This window comes from Seriola dumerili, unplaced genomic scaffold (assembly GCF_002260705.1).
Source record: "Seriola dumerili isolate Sdu_G_001 unplaced genomic scaffold, Sdu_1.0 BDQW01000147.1, whole genome shotgun sequence".
Taxonomy (NCBI): Eukaryota; Metazoa; Chordata; class Actinopteri; order Carangiformes; family Carangidae; genus Seriola; species Seriola dumerili.
In genome coordinates this window covers 856,182-882,287 of record NW_019174402.1, presented here as the reverse complement: position 1 = coordinate 882,287, position 26,106 = coordinate 856,182, and the positions used below count along the sequence as shown (strand labels likewise).

The 26,106-nt window shown below is 39.6% G+C and overlaps 1 protein-coding gene across 1 annotated transcript; it reads right to left on the bottom strand.

The window, feature by feature from the left end:
- On the bottom strand, window positions 1–26,106 carry lonp2 (lon peptidase 2, peroxisomal). The gene is made up of 17 exons (XM_022749924.1): window positions 25,797–26,106; window positions 23,861–23,996; window positions 23,463–23,576; window positions 19,885–20,016; window positions 19,538–19,660; window positions 19,273–19,436; window positions 19,046–19,140; window positions 17,438–17,556; window positions 17,182–17,321; window positions 9,986–10,127; window positions 9,152–9,302; window positions 7,796–7,922; window positions 5,888–6,027; window positions 3,414–3,499; window positions 2,589–2,796; window positions 2,255–2,445; window positions 1–2,169 (listed from the first exon to the last, which is right to left on the bottom strand). The coding sequence occupies exons 1-17, from the start codon at window positions 26,027–26,029 to the stop codon at window positions 1,939–1,941; spliced, it is 2,532 nt and encodes an 843-aa protein (XP_022605645.1). The 5' UTR covers window positions 26,030–26,106; the 3' UTR covers window positions 1–1,938.

Genomic DNA, 26,106 nt, shown 5'->3' with positions numbered 1-26,106 from the left:
TTAATTCAACTCTTGTTTTTTTAAAGTTATCTAACAGGACACAAGTGCATCTCGGTTTAGTATCAAATCAGTGTATTGCATTAAAAAATCATCAAGTTTGCTACACTGCCACACATCGTTCATGTTAACAACGGGAATTACAATCCAATTTTTAGTCAGCACTTCCAAATAATCACAGCCTCATAGTTACAGTGAAGTCACAGGACACAGATTTGATGCAGACCTGCCTACAAGTCAGTGTGTCAGGGTTAGGGTACTGTGTGTACATTATTATTGCATTATGGGAGACAACATTACAACCTGATGTAAAATAAAGTTAACAAACATGAGAAGTCACAAATGTAAGTAAATATATATCAATGAATAATATTGTTAGGTAAATAACTGAAATTGAGAGTGAAATGAAATACAAAGCTTTATCCTTTGCTCTTCAACCAAAAAATAAGCTTCTTGGTTTTTTAATCAACTGATTAGAGATAAAAGGGAAAGTAATCAAACAAACATTTAATCATTTAACCAACAATATATTTCATTGATGTTCATACAACATGAAATACACTTATAGTATTATTTTTGACTTGTGCAATAAGCTGTTACTACTCTGTCACTTTTGGGGCTCCATACCACCATGTCATCCTGGCTCACAGAGACAGAGGACTCCAGACACTGAATGGGTCAGATTCATTCTGCCAGAAACATCAGTTTGGATTAAGATTCTGTGACAATAAGAATATTTGGCCAAAGAAAATTTTATCTAAACCTGATGTAGTCAGTGCCTCAGTGTGGGATGTGATGAGACAACACACCCATCTAAACCTCTAAGATAAACTTATCAAACTAACTGCAATCTTTCGTGGTTATTTTTCATAAAGTTTCCACAGATAATAAATTCCAAAATCTGAAAGTTACAGAAACAAACTAATTACAAAGAGTGACTGAACACAGTTTCCAAACAGGCTCCTGGTATCTGAGCACATCTCAGCAGCATCATTCATCACATACAAACCAGTTCAACATTAACTGTGTCTTCAATACGTTTTAGCACACACATTGTGGAACAATCAAAAGTCAATCATTCAGTGCTGCAGTGTCTTACCAGTGTGTTGTCGCATTAATCAGCTCACACCTTCTTCACAAGGATATTGCAGTGCTGCTAATGTAATGTAAATGTACAGCAGCCAGCTGAACCCAAAAAGACAACATAACAATATTCAGCAGCGATGTGAGCTGGATCTGGTCCTCTTGAGTTGATGAGTGAGTGGGTGTACTGTGCTAATATGCATTAAAAAATAAGCTGCTGTAACTTCATATGACAGTAAGTCACTGTACACTGTCCATGTCCGTGTAGACTTAAATCATAGCTTCATTCACCTCAAATTATCTCGTCAATATGAAAATAATCTGAAAATAAAATCTCACTCGCAAAGAACCTTAAAAAAGGTTGAAGGATAACTTTGAACCTGGGCCTTATTTTCCCATGTTTTTGTTTGGAAAAGACTAATAGAGACAAAAAGGACAGTCTGGTGGCTTTGAACACAGTGATACAACGTCTGTTTCTGGTAATAAGAAAAAAAAGGGATCTTACTCTATAACAAAAGATCTATCCGTATAGGAATCCTACCCACTTATAATATAATATGAGCACTTACAGTGGACGTACATTGCAGCAACTGTTTAGCTGTTGCCTGGTATACTGCTCTTCCTCAACAGTGGACCATTTACACCCAAAAACATGTGAAGATAAGGTTCAAATCCCTCAGTTGTCCTTTAAAGATTGAATAACATGAATTACTTACTGTTTACTCCTGCCACTGCATATCAGGGGAAAAGTCACTAGACTCAAACTGAAAGACAACCCACTCTCTCTTCTGTTAGGACTATTCAGGGACACTGTCTAACTTCACACTGTCACTGTGCATGTGTATTTTAAACAGTGTGTTACAGTTTACTGGTCAGCTGGGGGGGTGCACGTGTGCTGGCTGTCCCTTGAAACCCTCCGTCGAAGGCGGCGTTCAGCACCTCGTCCAGGTTTCCGGCGGTGACAAAGTCGAGGTCGGCTCGGATGTTGGCTGGAAGCTCCTCCAGGTCCTTCTCGTTGCGTTTCGGGAGGATGACGCACTTCACTCCTGCCCTGTAGGCTGCCAGGACTTTGTCCTTGATCCCGCCCACCTGAGGAGGACAGACCAATCCAGTAGGTTGAAACAGCGAACTGTGGATTTACTCCTTATTATGTGTGTTGACTGCGATAACTCACCGGCAGCACCAGGCCTCTTAATGTGATCTCCCCTGTCATGGCAATGTCTGATCTGACCAATCGGCCGCTAAACAGCGAGGCTAGGCAGGTTACTATGGTAACGCCAGCAGAGGGGCCATCCTTGGTGACAGCTCCAGCAGGGAAGTGGAGGTGGATGTCTGTCCCTTCTAAAGGATCTGGAGCACCCACCACTGTTAAACACACACAAATGGATTCTATTAGAGCATGTTAATTAGCCTCTTTCACAGTTTGTACTTGCTGTAGTTTATTTGCGTTTCTGTAAAGGTATGTACAGCATATATATATATATGTAAAAACGTGCGCGTGAACTCACTGTTGGTGAGCTGGTAGGTTTTAGCGTTCGTTCTAAGCCAACTGATGGCCAGATGGGCGGATTCTTTCATAACATCTCCCAGCTGACCGGTCAGAGTGAGCTGACCTTCTCCTTCCATTCGACTGGCCTCCACGAACATTATCTCCCCACCAAGCGGGGTCCAGGCCAGCCCCAGAGCTACACCCGGCAGGGTAAACCGCTCAGACACCTTTCATCACACACACACACACACACACACACACACACACACACACACACACACACACACACACACACACACACACACACATAAAAACATCTGTAAAGCTGTATTTGGTGGAAGACAGTAAGAGTTCATAATCTTCAGAAATGCAGGAATGAATGTGAAACATATGGCCAATATGACCTGTAGAGAAGAGGGGAGAGACAGAAGATGAAAATGCATGAAGGAGAGTGTGAGAATGTAGTGGGAGGGAAACAAAGGGAAAAAGGATGGAAAAGACAAGAGATCAGAAGAAAACAGAGGAGAAAAAAGTAAACTCCTACTGTGAGACAAAGTGTATTGTATTTTATACCATATGATATGATGACACCTCAAGTGCTGTTTTCAACTAGTCTGACTTTATGAACAGCAGCTGTTGTGGAGCTGTAAGACATCTTCACACGCTGCATTTATTCTTTAAGCTGGTCCACAAAGTTCTGACCGTCACAGAAAAAAGGATCAGTTCTGCACAGGTTTCTGTCATTGACTTTCTACATCATTAAGAACATTACTAATTCCCTGTAGATGCTGCTGGATCTGCCACACCAGCTCTCCCTCTCTCTCCTTGGTGGCACCTTGCTTACCTCCATTTCAAACAGTGGAGGTCCCAGGATGTCTTTCAGGGCGATGTGGTCGATCACTATGGGCATCTCTGGGGGCGCCATCTTGTCTAAACACACACACACATACAGTTAATTCATTAACATCTGTTAAAAGCATCAAATACCAACTCACTTTCACAGTATGTCTGACAGGTGAGAGTCAGATACCAGATACTTTTACATCCATGTTTCTGGACTCAGTTGACTCCACGAGTGGGAGGAGTAATCACGTTACTCAAGTGCATGTAAACGTACTGCATCCTGCAAGCATCGCAGGTCTCGCTGAATTTGTAGTGAAAGAGAACTATGGAACGAAGGCCACAGAGAGAGAAAGAGAGAGAGAGAGAGAGAAAGAAAGAATGAATGAAAGAAAGAAAGAAAGAATGAAAGAAAGGTGACAACAGCTGCAGCTGAGACTGGAAAATCAGCTGTTCACGTTATGCAAAGACAAACATAAAACCAAACAACACAGAGATACACATCAAACAGTTCAAGTACAAACGGTAAACAGGAGCATCAAACACAGAGCACCCCCATGGCAAAATGCAAAATACATGCACAAGGACACACATCATCAAACCAATGTTTGTGCTGCATGTCTGTTACCTGGCAACACAGAGGGCTTTTCTACAGAGCAGCACAACTGCTGATCCCCTCTGATTATCCCCATTTTTCATATCTCTGTTTATTTATATTTATTTATTTCACTCCTCCTCTTTCATTGAACCACTCTAACTACAGTCACCTTCATATTACTCTACTCGTCTGCTTCTTTACACTGCTTCATAGTAGCTCCTGCAGTACAGCATGTGTGTTGTAATCAGATGTTTCACCAGAATCACCTGGAGATACATTTGAATCTTCTGAGAATCCTGCAGACAAGTAAACAAAACTAAAAACTAGATGAGCAGGACATAGTATATAACCAGCGAGTCCCCAACCAAACATGCTGACAGAAGAATCAGTTTATTTTCTAATAAAGACCAGATGGCTGCACATTACCCAGCTCATTACTCAACTACTGAAAGACATCGTGTTGTACATACGAGGACTCTTCAGACATCCAGCATCTGGCTTAAAATACTGTTTTCAGATGATATCACTTGAGTTTAATGAATGTTGGTTTATACTCACTCAAAGCTGATAAACACATTCAAGATTCTCATGTGGTGGACTTCATGCTGCTCACTTTCTACTCTGGTCTGTTTTATTGATTTCCATTGAAAGTGACTAGCACCACCTTGTGCCAAACAGCTGTAATTCTGTAAAACGAAACATCCACATGTGTTCTCACTTTTTGTTCCAGATCACAGCTCTGACCGACTCCGCTGAGGCTTCAAATCCAAACTCAGAACTCAAAACTCATCTTCACACCTTAACTCACAGTTAGCACCTTATTCTTTTACTATTTCAGGCTTTGTACCTGTTACCTAGCAACAGAGGGATCATGGGGGGTGGGGGGGTGGGGAGGCCCTCAATCTTAATAATAATCAGTTAAACCCAGTACAGTCCATGGTGTCCTGCTGACAGGATTACTGTAAACTTTCTGAAAACCACTGCAGCTCACTCTCTCTGTTTGTTTGCTCCCTGAAGCACATGAGTGTCCAGGCTGTGTCGCTCTCGCTCTCTCTCTTTCGTCTTCCTCTCCTCTCTTTTCATCTCTCTCTCTCCTCCTGTTGCTCTCTGCAGGTATTTCTGCCTCCAGAGCTGTAGAGTCTGGATCTGTGACTGCAAACCAGCCACTGCCCCCATGATCCTGCTCAACACCTGCTGCTATAACCATTATTATTGTTATTATGTATGTATGTATGTATATCTGGATATTGCATGTATATGTGGAATTTGCATTGCTCTCTCTCTCTCTGGAATTGTTGTGTGTCTGTAAGTAATATTATAAAGAGTATGCTCTATATGAGAAGTGATCTGAGATAACTTATAAATAAATATAAAAAAAAATTGACTTGACGTGACTTGCTTAGTATTAAATTAGCGAAAGTTTTGGACATGCCCTAAATGCACTTGCTCCATGTGCTTAGATTGTTAAAAGAGCTACATCTCACACACATAAACCTATAAAATGAAAGCTGAAACAATTGAAAACATGTGATAGTGAGCATTGTTTAACAATTTAACACAGCATAGCATTTTGTAAAAGCAATTTAATTAGGGTGAATATTTCTGAACTTTTAATAAGTCTAATTTAAAAGAGGAGAGTTTCCTGTTCACATCTGTATATAAAAGCTGAATTTTACATAACCAACAGCATTGTTCCACTGTTGTTAAAATCTTCTTCTTCTGCTATTTTCTCTTCTACCCTGCCGTTTATCACATGGCATGGACTTGGTGGTTGGTGATAATTTCTTGCTGATAAGAAGCTAAAAATTTAACCATCAAATCCTCTTGATCCCACCTTTCCCCAGAGAGTCAGAAAGAAAACAAACTACTCAGACCCTCACCTCGCTGCTCTACTGGGCCGTCTGGGATCAAAGTCTCTGTCTTGGGGACTCTGTGACTTTCAGCGACCTTCACAGCCACGGCTCTGCAGATTGCCCCGATCTTCCTCTCGAGGGAGCGCACGCCTGCCTCCCGGGTATACCTTACAGCACAAACACAAACAACAGATGGATAAAGTTACGTTGATGTAAGATGAGGTTTCACTGGTACTGTGGCTTCTCTTGCTAAGTGTACTCCACCACGACCACACTGGCTTAAGACTGTATTCAGACCCCTTCACTTTTTGCACACTGCACGATTTCATTTCAAATGGATAAAACTGTCATTTTTATATTTTTCAATTTGATTTTTAATATATTTGCAAACATCCAGAAACATGTTTACAACAAAATTAAGTGTGCTAAAATGTGAAGGCACTGTATGGTTGATCTGTAACTGTAGTGACCCCTTCTTTTGGCTCAAAATCACAATGATCTGGATCAGTCCTGTCAGACACATGGTGCATCATGACAGGACAAATCAGAGACTTGGTAAAATTATTATTCAAAATAAGTTGAATTAATAAACTCACAGACCTAAAGTCTGTGTCAGAAACAGCATCTCAGACTGAATGTGAGGACCAGTCTGATACTTCTAACCTGCCTTGTCTCTGCTGAATCCTCTCCTCTTTCTTAACCCCAGCTCACCCCAGGTTTGTTTTTTAAAAGCCAGTAAAATAGGGAGCATCGCTCTGAGGATGTGTGCTTTTGGCTGTTTCTATAGTAACCAGACTGGAGTGCAGCGAATGGTGTAGAGAGGCTCTGCAGGTCTGCCGACAGCGTAATGCTTACCATCTGAAGAGAACAGAAGCCTTTGCATCAGCAGCTCCGTGTTTACAGATTTCTTTTTAAACGTGCCAGACAGTTTGACCAGACCATTTAGTGGACTATATTAACAGACTGCTGCTGAAATAATCAGGTGATTAATGGATTAGTTGACCGACAATAAATTCATCACTGACATTCATATGACAGGCTGCTTCTTAGAGACTGAACAGAAAACATATGGCTGAAGGATGTTGTCTCTAATCAAAAGGTCACACAGCCGGAGAAGTACAGGTCAACATTCAAGACAAATACCAACCAAACCACTTGACAACTTAATGACACACTCTGATGACCAGCGGTGGAATTTCAGGTTGACCTCAGATGTGAGCTGTCAGCTGGCTGAGCTCTCTGTTCCACGCAGCACACACTAGGTTTGTGCTTTGCAGGCTAAAAGCAGCAGCGTCTCAGCAGTGAACATGGTGTAGCGTCCATATCAATCTGAGGAATTTAGTTCAAGGAAATTCTTATTGTTTTTTCTAGAAGACATAAGTTCTCAGCAGAACACTGTGTTTATCGCACCAGTTGACAGCACTTAATAAACTCTATCTACACAGTGATGTAAGAAATATTTATTTTACAGCTAGTATAAACTATATGAAGAGCAGACTGAGGAGGCATGTGACAGATAAGAGTAAATTCTGTGCTGCACAGCAGAAAACTATTGTACAAATGAAGTTGATTACTGTCGATATTGTTATCATTAAGATACTCGAGCACACAATTCACTTTGGCAGTTTAATAATCAAATGGTGATGACAAGTGGCCTATTTAACTGTTTGTAGTATATTGTCCTATTGTGAAAGCACCCACCTCCGTCCGTGGATGGACTGAAGTGACAGAGACTCCTTCTACGGTGGTAGAAATCTAACATAACTCTCAGCAGGAAATGTCAAAACATTCCCTTTAAAAAATGTTTTCATTGAGCTTAGGTTTAGTTATATTATGTCTTCTGAATTAGTTTGTTTACACGTGTGTGTGTGTGTGTGTGTGTGTGTGTGTATGTGTGTGTGTGTGTGTGTGTGTGTGTGTGTGTGTGTGGTGTACCTGCTGATTATATCTTGTGTGGTGTCCTGTGGTATATGCAGCTGTTGAGGTGTTAATCCATGTTGCTCCAGCTGGTTTGGGATCAAGTGACGGTGAGCTATCTCGACCTTTTCCTCCTGGGTGTAGCCTGAAGCAATAAACAGAGGACAAAAGTAAAATAAAATAAACAAAAATTATTGTTATCATTATTCTGTGCATTCTTCCTCCTCCTCATAATCTGACACTTACATTAGTGTAGCGCAGCGTAACAGCGTCTACAGTTCTGTCAGAGATTTGGGTGTGTTGTGTTAGTAGTGGCTGTGGACTTGAGGCGCCAGGCTCAAGCAGAGATGAAGAGCCGGCTGCAGAAGCCTAAGTTTATCAGACTTCCCTCTGGAGCCACAAAAATGCAACTTTTTTCACACACTCAGCAGCGCTACCAAAACACCTGTAAACAAAATTTGATCCAGTCCTTGATTGTAGGTAATAACATAAGTTATCATTTGTCATTTTCACCTCAACTGACAGGTGAACAGACAACTCACAGCTACAGAATGCACAGTAAGTGCAAAGAACATGGAAAATATATTTATAAGTAACAAAAGAAAACCAAGAGAGAGAAGAAAAGACAAATTAGAATGTATGAAATAATTATTAGTCATTAGAATTCATTAATTATTATAATATTGTATCTTTATATCTGATAGTTATATATCTTGTCATCAGTTACGGAGTCATAGAAGTGCCATAAAAAAGAATAAATGTGCAAAAGGAAGAGAAAATAAATGAATAAAATAATATCAAGACAAATAATCAAACAATAGTGAAAAGGAAAAGCAACAGGCAAAACAATAAGGAAAAATTAATAAATTGCATATTAATAATATATTTATATATACAGAGTAATTTGTATGCAAAAATAAATACATAATTTTTAGAAATATATTAAAAAAAAATATACAGAAATAAATGAACAAATAAATTATGAATTATTATTAGTATTAGTATTCTTTCCTATTGAGTTATTTGTGTTTATATATCCACAAAAATACTTCTTATTTATTCCTCTTTACATTTCAACATTATTTTCTTATTCTTTTACAGATGTATTTTTTTCGGTGCTCCCATGATTCCATAGTTAGTAACCTACCAAAGACTGTATTGGAAACAAATTGTCTTTGAAATTTGTCTGCACGCACATTTGTGTGTGATTGGATTTGCAATTGGACACAGAGCCGTTTCATCTGTTCTCTTACTACACTGCAGAAAATTCAATCATACAGTTGAGATTTGTTCTGTCACAAGTTTGTCTTCAAGATCAAATGGAGACGGTCAAGACGATTCCTTAGAGCTGGAATCATCCGCACCTAAACCCACCTGGTACCTGCAGTACCTCCATCCTGTCCAGCAGGGCTGGGGGAATGGTTGCCGTGGTGTTTGCAGTAGCAATAAAGAGCACTTGGGAGAGGTCAAAGGCCACGTTGAGGTAATGGTCTGTGAAGCTGTGGTTCTGCTCTGGGTCCAGGACCTAAGGGAACATGTGGATACCGTTTGTTTTAATGTGTATGTTTTTAGAGTTTAATCATGCTAAATTTAAGTCATTTGGAAACAGAAGAAAAAGAAGAATAGAATAAGACAAAAACAACTACAATGGCATTTTGTAGAGCACATACCTCTGCCAAGGCCAAACAATCCTACAGGTCTGTGAGATCCAGATTATGATTTGAATCTGCACCAAGTTGTACAAAATCATAGATCTCAACACCATTAATATGTCTGATATTTTACATCAAGGTCCAATCATTATTTCCTGAGAAACGGACTTAGAGCGTCGAAAAATGCCTTATTTCACAATGTTAAGGAAAAATTCCTGGATCTGACTCTTTAACTGGATTCACACTAAAATTTGATGTGTTCTTCCCTGGGCCATGTCCCATACCTTAACCAAGTTTGGTACAAATCAGTTCAGTACTTTTTGTGTAATCCTGCTGTTCAACAAACAAACAAAAAAAAACAGAAAGAAGTAAAAACACAACCTCCTTGGCAGAGGTAATTAAAAGAAGGCTCAGCGAGGAAAGAGGAACAAATGCTTATTAGCAATTTTAGCAAAGGTTGAGGTTAACCGGTGAATGTTCTGCTTAGGGAATTAACATGCAGTGAAGACATGTGATACCACTCCACAGATAATCTCAGAGAGAGAAACAGACTGACCTCTAGCAGAGCGGCTGCAGGGTCTCCTTGCAGACTCTTTCCCAGTTTGTCCACCTCATCCAGGAGGAAGACCGGATTATTCACACCTACTGTCTTCAAACCGTTGATGATGCGGCCTGGCATGCTGCCTACATATGTGCGCCTGGAGACATGGGCAGGAATTGAACTGTTGACCTGCTGTGTAAATGTGTACACTTAATTTCAAACAAACTGAAGGCTCTCAAAGGTCTTTCTTCTACCGATGACAACAAAAAAAAGTGCAGAAATATATTATGTCAAGGTGAATATCAAGTTTTGTCGACAGTCATTTTTGCAATGTCATGTTATTATTGCATTGTCATGCTGTTATCAACTTATTTTTAGGCATATATAGGCAAATAAATTTCACACATGCACTGCAACACATTACCTAGAGGAGCTGTGTGTATGAATACAAATATCCAGATCAGGCAGCTGACATTGACACTGAGCAGACTTTACCCTGCCTGCTCCCTGCCTGCTCCCTAACACAAAGTCCATGTAATGTCCAATTGAGTCCATGTGTGATTAGAGCGAGTGACGTGTTAAATTATGTTTCTATCATGCGACTGGCGTGAGAGTAGAAGAACACAAACATCCGAGGGTGAGGAAGAGGGATCATTTCAGTGTGCTTTTTGTATCATGTCCATCCCTCAGCTAAACCAGTATATCCAGCAGGGGAGAAGACAACTCCGGACAATGTCCAGAGTATTAGGTCTGGACATGTCTGGAGTTCATATGAGACAACGGCTCATGTTCTCCGTAACAAATTACTTAATGCAAGCAAGCTTCAAGTGTTTAAAAGCTGAAGGCATGAAATGTGCAGTTTCTGAGGTTCAAAGAACCAAAATAAAAGAAACAACAAAGAAAATACATAAAAGAACAACCACAAAACTGTAAATATGAAACTACTGGAGTTGTCTATTTTTGAGGGAGAATTTTCTTTCTTAAGTTGAACAAATTGTAAATTGACCGTTAAAGAACTTTCATCTTTATCTGTTGGTCTCCTGCTGTTGGTATGCCGGACACATGTTTCTCATCTGGCTCAGAGAAAGAGTCTCAATTCTGTTTAGTCTTCCTTTAAATACCAGGATCAGCCCTGCAATCTGAGATGAACTCTGCCCTGCGCGCGCGCACACACACACACACACGCGCGCACACACACACACACACAGACACACACAGACACACACACACAGGATCTAATACGTTGCTCATTCCCAATAGAGATTCTTAACAGACTGAGCAGAGGCAAGCCGAGTGACACAACTGCTGACCTCTAATGATTTTTGAATTGACTCAGATGACAGGTTACACTGTGTGTGTATGAGTCAATCAGTGGTTATGATTTTGTTGTTTGTGTTTCAGTAAACTTGACTTGGGGCATGGTGTGAGAGAAACACCACAGCTCTCAACAACGGATGTAATTTTTTTGTAAAGTAAATATTATGGTTGTCAGATTACAGGTCACACACTTTCACACAGATTAACACATGTATATTTTACCAGGAAATTATATTACAGCTAAACAAAGCTAATGTCTATGTAAGTGTTAGTGTCCCTTATATTGCTCCTGAGGATACACCGTGAACGCCATGTTATCGCTGTGGTTACAAATTTACAAGAGGGATATACCACTGTCAGACGTCCCACGAAAGCAACTTAGCGTCTAGCATCAAGACACACACTATATAACACTATTCAGGACATGCGGCCTCAATGGTATGACTGCATAGTAACACAAACTACACAATTATAATAAACACAAACAAACAATTTTCAGAAACAATATTCTAAAACCAGACACCTGCCACCTGACAACCTGAGTCACAGCAACGCCAGCAGCCGGCTGGATGCCAGCTGAGATGGGGGAGATTATACCGCAGCAGGTTTTTCTCTGCTGCTGTATAAAAAAAACTTAATTCTGCTCTATTTAATGCCAAAAAGTTACATGCTGCATAATATGTGACATATGTGATCTTTGTTTTAGTTTTTTTTAATAATATAATAATAATATAGGTTAACTGCACTTGTTTTCCAGTTACAGTGGCAAGAAAAAGTAAGTCAACTCTTTGGAATTTCCTCATTTAACGTGTAAATTTGTCCTGAAATATGGTCAAATCTTCATCTAAGTTACAATTATGAACACGCATTTATCTATTTTAACTAATAACACACAAATCATTGTATTGTTCTTGTTCATACTGCAAATATCCTTCAAATATTCACAGTTTAGGTTAGAAAAAGTATGTGAACCCCTCAGCTAATAATGAAAGCTAATTGTAGTTAGGAGTTATCAAACCTGAAGTCAATGAAAGAAGATTGGAGGTGTGGGTTAGAGACACTCACTGGCTTATAAAAAAAACCTTTTGAGTTTGCTGTTCACAAAAAAACATCTGCTGATGTGAACGATGCCTCACAAAAAGAGATCTCAGAAGACTTACAATCAAAAATGTATGATTTCCTTGAAGCTGAAAGGGTAAGAGTGTCATCTCAGAGAGTTTAGATATTCATCAGGCCACAGTCAGAAAACAGTCTATAAATGGAGATGATCTAGCTCTGTGGCAAAGAATCTCAGAGTAACAGCTAAAAGCTGTAATGATTCACAGGAGCTTTTAACCTCTGTGTTCATGAGTCGACCATTCGCAAATCACGGAGCATAGTGTCACCTTAGGAAGCTGCTGCTCTCCAAGAAAACATCACAGCAGGCCTGAAGTTTACCAAATGACCACCCTGAAACTCAACAACACTAACGGGGAAATTTTTTTATGGGCTGATGAAACTAAAATTGAATTGTTTGGAAAAAACATGCTGTGTGGTGTAAGAAGAGAACTGCATACCGACACGAAAAGATCATCCCAGTGGTGAAGGGGTGGAGGGAGCATCGTGATTTGTGGCTGCTTTGCTGCCTCTGGTCCTGGACAGCTCGAGATCAGCGTGGAGAAAATGAAGGTCCTGTATCTCACAGGGTAATGTCAGGGTGGCTGCCCCCCTGCTTAAGTTCAGTGATGCAACAGGACAATAACCCTAAACACTGAAGTAAATCTTTCTGCCCAGACCTTAATCAAGTAGAGATAATGTGGAATGACCTGAAGAGAGTCGCCCAAGAGAATATATATGGCTGAGGTGAAGCAGTTCTGTGGGAATATTTGTCCAAAATTCCTCCTGAACATTGTGCAGGTCTGATCAGCAGCTACTGGAAGAGCTGGTTTGAAGTTATTGGTGCCAAAGATGATTTGACCGGGTTATTAAATCCAAGAGTTCACATCAGCACTGTGAATGTTTAATGGGTGTGTTCAATAAAGACACAAAAGATTGCAATTGTGTGATATTAGCTTTAACACATTGTGTCTTTTCTAAAAAGCTTCAAAACTGGTCAAATACATTGATCATGCAGCTTCACAAATCACATGAATTCGTAGTATGGACAAAGGTGCTGGTATCTGGAGATTTAAGAATTTTAGCCTTTCAGAAAATTAGCAACAGAGATAAATCCAGAACATGTCAATCCAGTAATATTATGGAAAGGGGTGAAGGGTTAAGGGGTGAAACAATATCATATGCCTCTTTCAGGAAAAAACAAAAAGCAAATGCAAGAAAATTATTGAGGAATACTTCTCTTTGTCAGTATTAAATGACCTTAAAGAGGCTGAAGCAGCAATGAATGATCTCCTAAATATGGAGGTAGAAAAATCTCTGGCCATGGTAAGACGAAGTTCATATGCCTTATTTGCTCCAGAGTAAATAAGGTGCTGGCCTACAAAACAACTAAAGAAGTAGTAGACATGAATGAAAAAATTCAAAAGTATTGAGATAGAAAATCAATTTACAAAATATAACCAGGATTAATATGAAGAATTTGGGACCATTGAATGTAAAATAAATCAGAACTAATGGTTTTGAGCTGCAGAGCCAGGGATCAAATCAAGCACAAATATGCACTGCATTGGGAAGTGGAGCGTATAAAATACTTTGGGATAAATATAACAAAGTATCTGAGCAACTTGTTTTCAAAAACTATGAAGAATTGATAAGTCACATTAAACGATATAAAGATTGAAATAGTCTATAATTAAATTTTCCCTCTGGGAAAGAGTTAAAATTATACAGATGACTATTTTACCAAAATTTTATTCCTTTTCAAAGCACTGATCATATTATCTCTAATACTTTAAAACAATGGGATTCTATTGTAATTAAATTCACATGGAATGGCAGGAAATCAAGAATTAAAATGAAAGATCTTAAACTGCCAAAAGAAATGGGCAGCCTAAGTCTACCAAACCTGTAAGCTTACTATCAAGCAGCAAAGATGGGAAATATTAAGGTGTGGTTGTTTGAAAGCTCACATACAATATAGAAAGAGATGGAATTAAACTTAAACTGTGGAGATGTACGACTACCTACCAAATATAAAAAATCATATGGAAGAATTTAGATAATAGACGGATAGTTGATAAACTTGGGAACTTTCAAAACATTTTGACAAATGTTTTGGGATAAATAAATGAAATCCTTTGAACAGTCATCGTCACGATATGGTCTACCCAATTCTCCATTATTTAGATTCTTCCAAGTGTGAAGCTACCTCTTTGATGTTCTATCTATTCAAGATATAAATCCATTGATGAAATATATGCTTAAGATACGACTGTGGAGATGAACCAAAATTCTTAACGAAGATGGCTGAAATTATAAGAGCCAACTATCAAATTAATGTAAATGTTAAAAATAAATGTGAAAATTAACTCTCATGCAATAGACCAAGATGATTTGGAACAAATATGCATGAGAAAACTAATTAAAACTATTGAAAAGGATATTTATGAAGGACCCAAACCCCAAATCCAAAGCTTACGGGTGTATATTTGGATGTACATTGTAACCACTTACTGTTCCTATATTGGTAGAATGTATCCTTTGAATTAAATATATCAGTTTATCTTACTCTAAGATTCGATAATTGATAATTATTTATTTGAGTCTTTTATTTTTCCCTCTTTATTGGTTTCTTTGAATTTTTTGTTTTTTTGTATTACTATGTGAGATCTCTGTTGTATCATTTGAAAAGAGCATGTTTGAATGTGGCGGTCCCATCACTGATGTGCTGAAAATTCTTATAAATGTCTTAAGAGCTCATGGGAGACGCTCTGCTGCCTTTTATCAGCATGATTTTAACATGCACATGTGTGTTTTATTCATGAGTCATTTAAATTCCTTCCAGACTCACTGGAAAGATATCAAATGTTGAGCTGCTATGAATGAAAAAAAAAATCTTTTCTTTACTTAATATTTCTTGTTTTTTATCTGGACTGCAACAGTGACTGACTGACTGACTGACTGACTGACTGACTGACTGACTGACTGACTGACTGACTGACTGACTGTGATTGAGTTGGAGTGACTGAGTTGCTCATTGGCCATTACTTTTGAATACAAAATGAATCGGTGCAAACAGTTTCTGTTAGTGGGGCTTACAGCCAAGCTTGTTGCCAACTTAACGCATTTGTCTCTAGACTTAGAGACATTTTGGCTGGACCACAACAGTGGAGCGGGGCCTATTTAACTCAACTTCTGAAGGTAGTTTATTTGCCGTAATGAAGGCAAAGCTCAGTGAATTGGAAGCTCAACCCTGCTTCCCGGCAGCTCCCGAGCAGCCGGGAAGCCAGGGCGGCTGGGTGACTGCCCAACTGCCTCTAACAAGAGCCAAAAACTCTAAGCCCACACTTCACACCCCTAAACGGTACAGCCATGTAACTAGGTGTATACCTAGTCTTATTGTCAGTGTGTGGTAAATGGACTGCTGATTTATACGGCTCTTTTTTTAGTCTCAACACACACATTGATACAGCGCTTGTTCAAGACATAGCGCTTTTCAAAAACATACACACTCACACGCTGACAGTACATCATTGGGGCAACATGGGGGTCTCAGTATCTTGCCCAAGGACACTTCGACATGTGAACTGGAGGAGCTGGGGATCTGACCTACTGATTAGTGGAGGACCTGCTCTACCTCCTGAGCCGCAGCCACCGTGTGATGACTGATCATGAATGAAATGTAATCCAGATGTTTTTTCTCATGAAAGCTCATGTTCCACTTAGCAGCAGAGAGTGCTGCACTCCAATACATCATCAAAACAATGTACTCATATTCCTTTGGCACAGTCTTATATGCAGTGTTTCAATTATCCGTGTCCTGAAACTATTACAATGTTTCACGCTGCTTAAAGGAGCAATTTGTGAGTTTTGATATTGCTACATAGCCAAGGTTAGCATTGACAGCTGTTTACTTAACAGCTAGGAAAAAACAAAGAAAAGTGGAAACTTACAGTTCAGCATCAAACTTGAACTTGCCAAGCGCTGTCTCCAGCAGTGGAAAGGAACAAGGAACTGAAGTTAGCACACTAACCAGCTGGCCCTGGCCCATTCCAGTCTGTCTCGTCACTGTCCAATAGCAACTCATCGTACTCTCCAATCTGTCCTGAAGAAGTAGTGCTGCTCAGAGGGCGTACTATAACCTCTTGTATCACAAAGACAACAATGGCTGAAGCTCGTCAAGTGACATTCACCACCACCCGCTTCCAGCAGGAAACCAAGTTCGGCGGCAGAGAAAACTTACAAAGAGCCCCTTCATGATCTCTTCTCATGTTTGTAAACCTGCGCCGACCAGTCCAGGGTTAATGAGCGTGTGAATTCTTGAGTTATGGCCAAAAACGTGTTTTGTGTGGTCACACTGACCTTGAACATTGAGCACCAAAATCTAATCAGCTCATCTTTGAATCCAAGTGAAAACTAAATTAGAAGAAATTCCCTCAAAGTGTTACTGAGATATTGTGTTCACAAGATTGGGACGGACGGATGGACGGACAACCTAAAATTATGATGAATTATGCTTCGGCTCCCGCTGGCATGGAGGCATAAAAAAGACCCAGTTGTAAGTTCAATGAATGTCAAATTTTGCAAAGATGAGTCATGTCTTATCTTGGTGTAAAGTCTATAAAGTCCTATCTTTCTGATGTCTCGGGACACATTACACTGGAATTCAAAAGTGTGAGATCACTTTCCCGTTAAAGTAAACTTAGGAATGTAGTCTCAAACTTTTAGAAACCACTGTAAGTTGTAACAACATCTGATGTTATAGGCCCTCCAGTAGAGATACTATCTTATGAGCCTACCTGTGTCCTCGGATGTCAGATTGATCACAGACGCCTCCTAATGCAATGCGGTGAAACTCTCTGCCCAGAGTCCTGGCGATAGAGCGTCCCACGCTGGTCTTACCGACTCCTGGGGGACCCACGAAGCAGAGAATGGGGCCCTAAAGACACGGCAGCAGATAAATATGTGACACATTAAAGAAACTGCTTCATATAACACATAACATTTGCCTTTATACATTTCAGTGTGTGTTAGTGTGTGATCTAAACAAAGCACCTTGAGTGAAGTCTTCAGCTGTCTGACAGCCAGGTACTCCAGAACACGTCTCTTCAGCTTGTCCATGGCATAGTGATCGTTGTCCAGCAGAGTGCGGGCAGCTCGGATGTCCAGGCAGTCTGAAGAGTGTGTGTGTGTGTTGAGTGGAGTGAGTGTGGATGAGATGGATGGTTCAAAGAAAGAAAGAGAAAAGATTAAAGTTAGTGAAGATTGATGAAGACAGTGAGAACAGTGAGATGGGAGTTGCAGAAAGAGAGGAAGGAGTGACTGTAATTTGATAACGTTAGAAGACTGGACAGTAGAAAACAACAGTTTGCTACCTGGTGGGTCTTTAGAAACCAGCTGCCACAGCAATAAAGAATAAAGACGCGAAAAGCCATAGGTGAAAGATTTTCCACTCAAGGACAGACACTTCTCCCAAACTGAGATTTATTTGCAGCACATACTCTGGCAATGAACTCTGATCCTGCAACTGAACCCTGTCCTCAAATTTTGGAGACTCCACTAATATGACGTTACTTAGTATAGGGTCAGTCTGTGGTCAACAGAAACACAGAGACAAAGGAAAGCAGAGTCTGTGAACCTTTGTACAGTACACTTCAGTTTGTGAAATTTCTTGGCAGTGTGCCTTGAAGATTTTGTGGCTGGCCACCACATACACAGTGTATAGTACACTGTATTTTCTGACTGTGTAACATGATCACTGTGGAATCTAAATGGAAATGAGTCTGGGTTCACATTTAGATCATTCAGGCTGTAAGATTTACAGTGATTGTTTCACTGACATTACTTTCAGGAGAAACTAAACTGTTCACTCAGAAACCAGAGAACTGTTAGATTTAAAGTAAGTGGTGTCAACTCCAATAACTGCAGCACAACAAGCTGTGAACTCACTATTGACATTTTACCACCTTCTAAAATTGGTACGGCTAACATGTTAAATCAATGGTCGTGAAACCAAAACAATTAGCTGAAAGATGCTAAAAAGCTCTGTAGAGCTGAGGACAACTACAGAGTCTGTGATAATTCTTCGTGGGTTCATCACAAGTGACACCTTTAACATTACACATCATCACTTCATCCATTGTTAAAATATGCAATTTTAACTATTTGTAGCATTAAATGTATGAATTAATTGACTTAAGTGAAAATAACAGCTGATTAATCATTAAATTATCTTTTTAATTATATCAATTGATCATGAGTTCTTAAAGATATTCAAATGTAATCATTTCAGTCAAGAGAAGACTTTGGTTTTGTTGTTGTTCGTTGTTGTCAGTCACAGACAGAAAGCTCAAGCAGATACACTTCAGACCAAAACTGCAGTGCATCAGAAAAAAATCTGAACGATTACATTGAAATATTCAACACAGTTCTCACCAAAATCTCACAGTCACCATGTGTTAAGCATTTCTCAGGATTAAAATATGAAGCACTCCATTAAAAGTGAAGAAACACATCTTTTTTTTGGCGACGCCGACGCTATCAAACATATTTTTTAGACGAGTAACTGTTCGGCTGTGGTGCAAAGACAAAGCTAAAGAGTGTTTAAGATCTTATACAGTATCTGAGGCATCTGACACTTTAGTCACCTGTAGCTTTATCTACCTTTGGTGCTTTTACTCCATGGCAACTCTACCATCAGATCCAGGTAGTTTCTGGTCAGGGCATACTCAGGCATGGACTGAGGCATCTTCTTCAATCTGAATACAGATGAACCAGATTAACTCTTAACACCCATCTGACTGTTACACAAGAGTCGTTAGGGAAATCACACAATAAGCACAGAAGACGTAGGTCCAAGATACAGGTAAAAAAAAAATAAAAAAACTCACCTCTTGAGCTCCTTCAGGCAAACTCTGAGTGCAGCTTCAGGCATGTTTGCCCCATGAACTTTCCTCTCCAGGACTGCAGTGTCATCTCCATCTTCATCCTCATCCTCCTCATCCAGATTGAACTGCCGGCCTGGGAACACTCCACCTTTACGCACCGATAACACCTGAACAGACGGGAAAACAGAGAGGTTTCTGTTTCCCATCCCATATACATATACGTATATCCTCTTTTATATATAAAAGAAGAAATGCAAATGTCTGTTACCCTCTTTTCGTTATCAGGACTCGTCTTCCTGGTTTTCTGCAGCAGTTTTAGTCCCTCTATCTGTCGGGTCAACATGGGCAGGGCTTTCTTAAAACGCTCCTCCAAACTCAGCGCATCCAGGACCTTCACAGCACACAAGAAGGTACAAAAAGCAGCTGTCTTTTATTTTGAAAATCACAACTTTAAACCAATGTCTTTCTTGAGCTCCCAGTAGTAGCTTCATAAAAAGATGCTGTGACGAACAGGAACAGAAGGAGAACAGGAGAACTGTCTTCTTTAAACTTTCCGTCATGTCACATGTTTTGTTTATAAGTCATTAGTAGAATTGTGGCTGACAGACACTTCACCTGTAGTTTCTCCTTGTTCGAAGTGCGGATCATGGAGGCGACCACATCAGGTAGAGTTTCCCTGGGCAAACTGTCCAGCAGACGCCTGAACTTAGCCACCACTGGAACAGACATGTCCAACATACCTAACAACTACACACATATACACAAACATACAGACATGGTGGGGTTTGATTTACTGGCATAACTAAGCTTTTTTTTTTTTTTTTTTTTTTTTTTTTTTTTAATTCCATCGATCACAGTGTGTTGTTGTCATGATCCAACCCAGTTTGTGGTTGTAATGACTTGTACCTGTTTCTTGTTATTTTGACAAATTTTGACATGCCAAAGTTCATCCTGCAGGAATTCACCCGGCAAGAGTAAAACCAGCTTTAACAATAAATTGTGAGTGCAAAGAAAGCAGCCTTTTAATTTATATGTTCGCCACCTTCTATAAATGCTACACAGCTGCAGCCTGCTGGACGTCCCACAGCAAGATGAGATAAGAGACAGCTTTTTTTTTCTTTTCTTTTTTTTTATATAAGAAGCATCTGTTGGCCAAAACAGAAACGTTGAGCAAAGCAGCCATAAAGTGGGTTTCCAGTGTTCTTCTCAGAGAGAAGGATCTCTGTTGGCAATGCACTTCTTGTTACCTGTTCAGAGCTAGAGGTAAAACTAAACAAAATTAATATACTTAATGTGAAAAATGTGCTTTAAATCATTTGTCGTTGCTGTTTTTACATCACATGGCAAAAACCTGCTTTTGTAGTCAGTTTAGTCTCACTGCGACAGATAGAAAGAGTGAGTCTGGCTGTGTTAGAAGGCAGCAAAATCTGCCTACCGGCATGTCTAAAGGTCGACAATTAACACGTTAACATGTTTCATACGTGTCAAAAATGACAATTCAGCTGGCTGTCTCCCCTGTTTTCAGTCTTTATGCTAAGCACTGGTATCAATCATTCTTATCTAACTCTAGGCAAGAAGATGAGTTAGTGTATTTCACAAAATATTAGAATATTCCTTAAATTGTCTCATTTCCTGCGAAATGAAATAGCAAAATATTTTGGAATTATCTGCATTTATGTATAAATTTGTCTTAAAACATGGTCAGATCATCATCTAAGTTACAGTAATGAACAAACACAATTTATTTTAACAAATAACACACAAATGATTGTATTCTTCTTGTCCATATTGAAAACATCATTCAAACATTCACAGTTTAGGCTGTAAAAATATGTGAAACCCCTCGGCTAATGGCATCAACAAAAGCTAACTGGAGTCAGGAGTTTTCAAACCTGGAATCCAGTCAATGAAACAAAATGGGAGTTGTGTTAGAGCAACTGTGACTTATAAAAAACATTTTAACAGTTTGGGTTTGCTGCTCAGTGCTCAGAGGACTAAGTCATCTCACAGAATTTAGATGTTCATCAGTCCACAGTTAGACGAACTATCTATAAATGGAGATGATATAGTTCTGTGGCGACTCTCAGGCTACTCAGAGGTAACGAAGAACCTCAGAGCAACTGCTAAAAGCTTAAAGCAATCAGTGGAGCTGGTTAACATCTCCAGCCCAATCCTAATGGCCTAAGTCCAGAGCCCTCGCAGACTTAATTGACGTCAACTGGTAAGTGATTGAGTGCGAGAGGCTGCATGGGCTCAAAATGGTACAAAGAGTGGGACAGCGGTTTGTGACATATCACGTTACTTTGATGAGGCCAAAACATGTTGAGTAGAATTGTGGGTTTGGGACTTTTGATTTTGGATTTTTTATTTTTCTCCCTCCGCTCCCTGTTTGTAATCAAAAAATAATGTTGGATGAGAGCTGAAAGCATATTTGGAATGCATCATCATGTCATCTTAGGACAAATAACCGCACACAGTTCTGGCTACGAATCAGCAGTGAGCTCTGTGTTTATGAGACCTTTCTTTTTTTGTAATGTTAACGTTACGGTTTGTTCTTTTCATGCTTGTTTGTTAACTGTTCTTCTTCTATCTTCTTTTTTCCGTTTTATGATGGTCATTTACCATTTTTTTTATTCTTCCGGGTGTCCCCTGCTAACCACTGTTACCCCGCATTCAATGTCATAACGCTATGAACTTTGGGTAATTCCCTCAGGCAAAGTCTGCAGAAATGCGGACTTACAGAAAGTGTGCATAAAGGGCCAAAATGTCCGCTACAGAGCCCTCATGCCTGTGACGGTTTGACAGTGAGACAGCTCTAAGCCCTCGAACACGCCTCAGTCTGTGATTCTGTGAGGGTGGACATTGGGATTGGGCCTCTGTTTATGAGTCATGGTGCACGGTTACAGACTCCCCTGTGGAGTCCATGGCAGGACACCACAGGGGAAGCTACTGGTCTCCAAAACATCACTGCACGTCTGAAGTTTGCTAAGAGCACCTTCAGACTCCACAACGCTACAGGGAAGATGTTTTATGGACTGATGAAACCACGGTTTAATTGGAAGAACATCAAGATTTGGGGCTTTGCTGTTAGATGAAGATCAGCTCACATTTTATGTCCAAAGGGTTTACAAACTTTTTCTTGCCACAGTACATGTCATAGCAAAACACACGAAAAACACAACTATACACTAAAATGCACACACACAAAATTGCCTACTACAAATCAAATCAACATTTAGAATCCAGACGCACCATTATTATTATTATCTGGGCTGAAATCACATCAAGGGTCAAGAGGTTAAAAGAAAATGTATGGCTCTGGGTGTTTTGGGAATGTGCTCCCTCATGAGAATGTTCTTCTGGTTATTTGTCAAAAAGGAACTGTTTCAATCTAAGTGTTACTTTCAATTCAACATTCATTCACTTCAACCAAAAAGGTACTTTAGTCTGAGTGAAAAAAAAACAAAGGCAAAAGTATCAAGGGGATGTAAAAACAAGAAAGCACTGTGAAGTGCCGTCAGACCAGAGAAGATATTACCATGCTGACTGTCAGTGGATACAACTGGTAAAACAATCTTCTGTTTTCCAGATACTGTGTCCCAAGTTAAAATAGTCAATACAGAATGAATTAAAGAAATGTAAAATTTAAAAAAGAAAATTAGGTAAAAGTTAGAAAGTACAAAGGAGATGAAAGGTGAGGTACAGTAAAGCCTTAAACCACCCTGTGTGGCAGCTGAACTGGTTTATCAGCTGATGTCCAGTAGGTCTAGACATTGAACCCGTTTATTGTTCTGTAACGCTTCCTTGCACAAGTGCTTTAAGCGGTACTGATCAGCCCTGGTAAGACTTTATTATTTACATATCCAACACCGCTGCCTGTCTGCGAGTAGGTTAGATTCGAGTCCTACTGTCAGAAATCAGCAGATAAAACATAAATTTAACTTTGTTGAAAATCCTATTAAGGGACCCAAGACAATTTTAAGTAGAAAATATTAATACATTGATAATGACCAAATAATATTATTTCCTTACACTAGATATGATAAAAAATTGTTCTGTATGTTGAGCAGGACAACAGGCAGTAGAGCATTTGGTGGGTTTTTTTTCTTGATTAAGTCAAATCCCTTAAATTAAACACACACACACACACACACACACACACACACACACACACACACTCTATACACACACACCTGTACGGCAGCCTGGTAGAACTTCTGGGACAGCTCCCCCAGCTCTCCATCACCTGCGGTGACACCCTCTGTTGCTGGAGTCGTGTACTGCTCCAATTTATCCAACTGCTCCACCTGCAAGTTTTTACAATTAAAAAGACCTGTGTTTTCAATGTCCTACATTACCTGTAAAAAATGAGCTATTAATAATAACGCCCCCAAAACATGGACAAAATTTCCCTAGAAATAACTCCAGACCTGCAGTAGCACTACATAGCAATGTTTTCATTTGTTTCTATCTTGCGTGCCCATAAAAAAAACACACATGCCAGCGAGGGTGACGTGACAAAAAAATCATAAGACATTCTCAGAATCATGGGATTGTTCGTTTTATACAAAATAAGTTCTAATATCTTTACCTCTGCCAGGACAAAGGGTCGCTCCTTCAGCAGACTTGACACTCTAAAGCGGCACAGTCCAGTGATAAGGAGGGTGTAGTGGGGCTTAGGCCAGTTACTGCCCACCACCTGTACTGCTATCCCCGCTGTACCAATTCTACACAGTGACAGAGAGAGATAGAAGAAGAGAGGAAGGATCAAGCAACTCTGTAATAAGCATCGGGTCTGCTGTCGTGTGTGAGAGTCACTAATTTAAGTCTCAGTCAAATAGTGTCAATTACAGCTGCAACAAGCACTCCATTAATCCATCGACAAACAATTTATCAGCAACTATTCTGATAATATAATAATGATTTTAGTGATTCTGTAAGCAGAAATTTTAAACCTGATCAAATCTGCTGTTTCCGATGTGAGTATTTTCTGATTTAAATCACTGTAAACTCAATATCATTACTGTTATTTAAACAAAACAAGAAATCTGATTGTGAGGATTTATAACAGGCGTTATTCTATAATTTCTGCTATTTATAAACAATTATTTAACTAATCACGAAAATAATCTGTAGATTAATCTGTACTGAAAACACTCATTGTTTGCAGCCCTACTGCCACCAAGAGCAAAGCTCCACAGCTACATTGAACTTTAAAAGGTAATTAAGCCAATTTAAAACTTAATTTACAGTGAGACAGAATGATTCAAATGTTTGTTTGGTTTTTTTTCCACATAAATCTCACTTACATCTTACATCACTTACAAAATCTAACAACCAAATAATCTACGGCCTGCTTTCACAGCTTCATTGAGATCTCTCCTCTGCACTTTTAATTCTCAGTTGGTAAAAAGACTTCCAGGAAAACAGACAGTTCTGTGGTCACTGGGGTTCACTTTGACATAAAGAGCGGAGCTCAGTGATTTAAATAAGACAAGACTGGCTAAAACACTTATTATATGTCAGGACAGCACAATCTACTGACACAAAAGCTCACACACAGCTCCAACAGTTTCTTAACAGCTGATATGCTTGAATTGTTTCTGTCAGCCCTGGCAGTATTTGCTATATTCGTTGTCAAACTGAATCAAGTAAGAAGCTGTCAACATTTACATTCCCAGGACAAATATGAGCAGCATGAGAGCTACATCCTGCTATAAATAAATAACATGCATCTGAGATTTTTAGCTAGACTGAAGGATTACATGACCACCTTTGTCAGTGATAAATTCAAACTCAAACAACAAACAGTTGTTTTCTGGTAACTGTGACTGGTGGAGAGACAAAACATCCAGAGACAAACAGCTTCTACTTAGTAACCAGACAGGCCTGGTAGACTTCTGGTCAAAGGTTAAAGTCCAGTTCTCTGTGCTTGGTTGATTGTGTTTGACTCCAGGGTCAATGCTGTAAGGTAGACTTTTCTAGAACAAATCACACACTAAAAATTATGACCTGTGCATAACACAAATATACAAATTACCCTAATTCTGGCAAGGCATGTAACACTGGCAGTCCTTTTACAGGAATAATAAAGAAAAAAAAACATTATATAATGTGCCCAGCCAGTGAAACTTAAAGTAAACTAAAAGATATGAGTGAGAGTGTTGGACCCACTGATATCAAATGGTTAAAATTTGGCTATTTAATAGTCCAAGACTACATTTTTTATCTGATCAAACTGTTTAATTTGAATCATTTTAGAGACCTGAAAGGAAAAAAGTATCCAATATTTCACAAGAAAACTGTCCTGTAACAGTTCTTTTCTATCCTGTAATTCTCTCTCAATCCCTCAGGTTTATCTTGTAACTTCTTGAAGGAGTCCCGACCTCCATGTTTGGGTGACCTGTACAGTCTGCTGCTGTCACGCCTCCAAAACATCACCACCACCGTATCACAAATTCAGGGAATGGCTCAACTGTCACACAACATCCATGTAATGTTACGCTATGTAACTAAATGTGTATTACTTATGCAGGGTGGGCAGGTCGTCGGTGTCGTGCTCTGGGTCTCTGGTGTTGGGAATCACTCCTATGATTGTGCTTTTCAGCGAGGTCCCCTTTAACAGCCGTTGGCTGACCAGGTGCATGTTTCGCGCGGAGTCAACGCTAAACCTGACGGTTGAACCCGGGAGGAGCACTCCTTCATGGGTCAGCAGCAGCGGGAGGCGGCTCGGTATCTGAATTCCGCCGCCAGAAGTCATTGTTTGTGGTTCTTAGAAGCCAGGTCACTTTTCTTTTATAAACAAATCCTGCAAACAAACACGTACCCCCACTGTCA

Excerpts from the sequence above, each read along its gene's own strand:
- lonp2 (XM_022749924.1), bottom strand. The coding sequence starts at position 26,029 with ATGACTTCTGGCGGCGGAATTCAGATACCGAGCCGCCTCCCGCTGCTG. Across the intron at positions 10,128-17,181 it reads TCTGACATCCGAGGACACAG|GCGCACATATGTAGGCAGCA; the intron begins GTAGGCTCATAA and ends CCATGTCTCCAG. Across the intron at positions 6,028-7,795 it reads ACACAAGATATAATCAGCAG|GTATACCCGGGAGGCAGGCG; the intron begins GTACACCACACA and ends TTGTGCTGTAAG.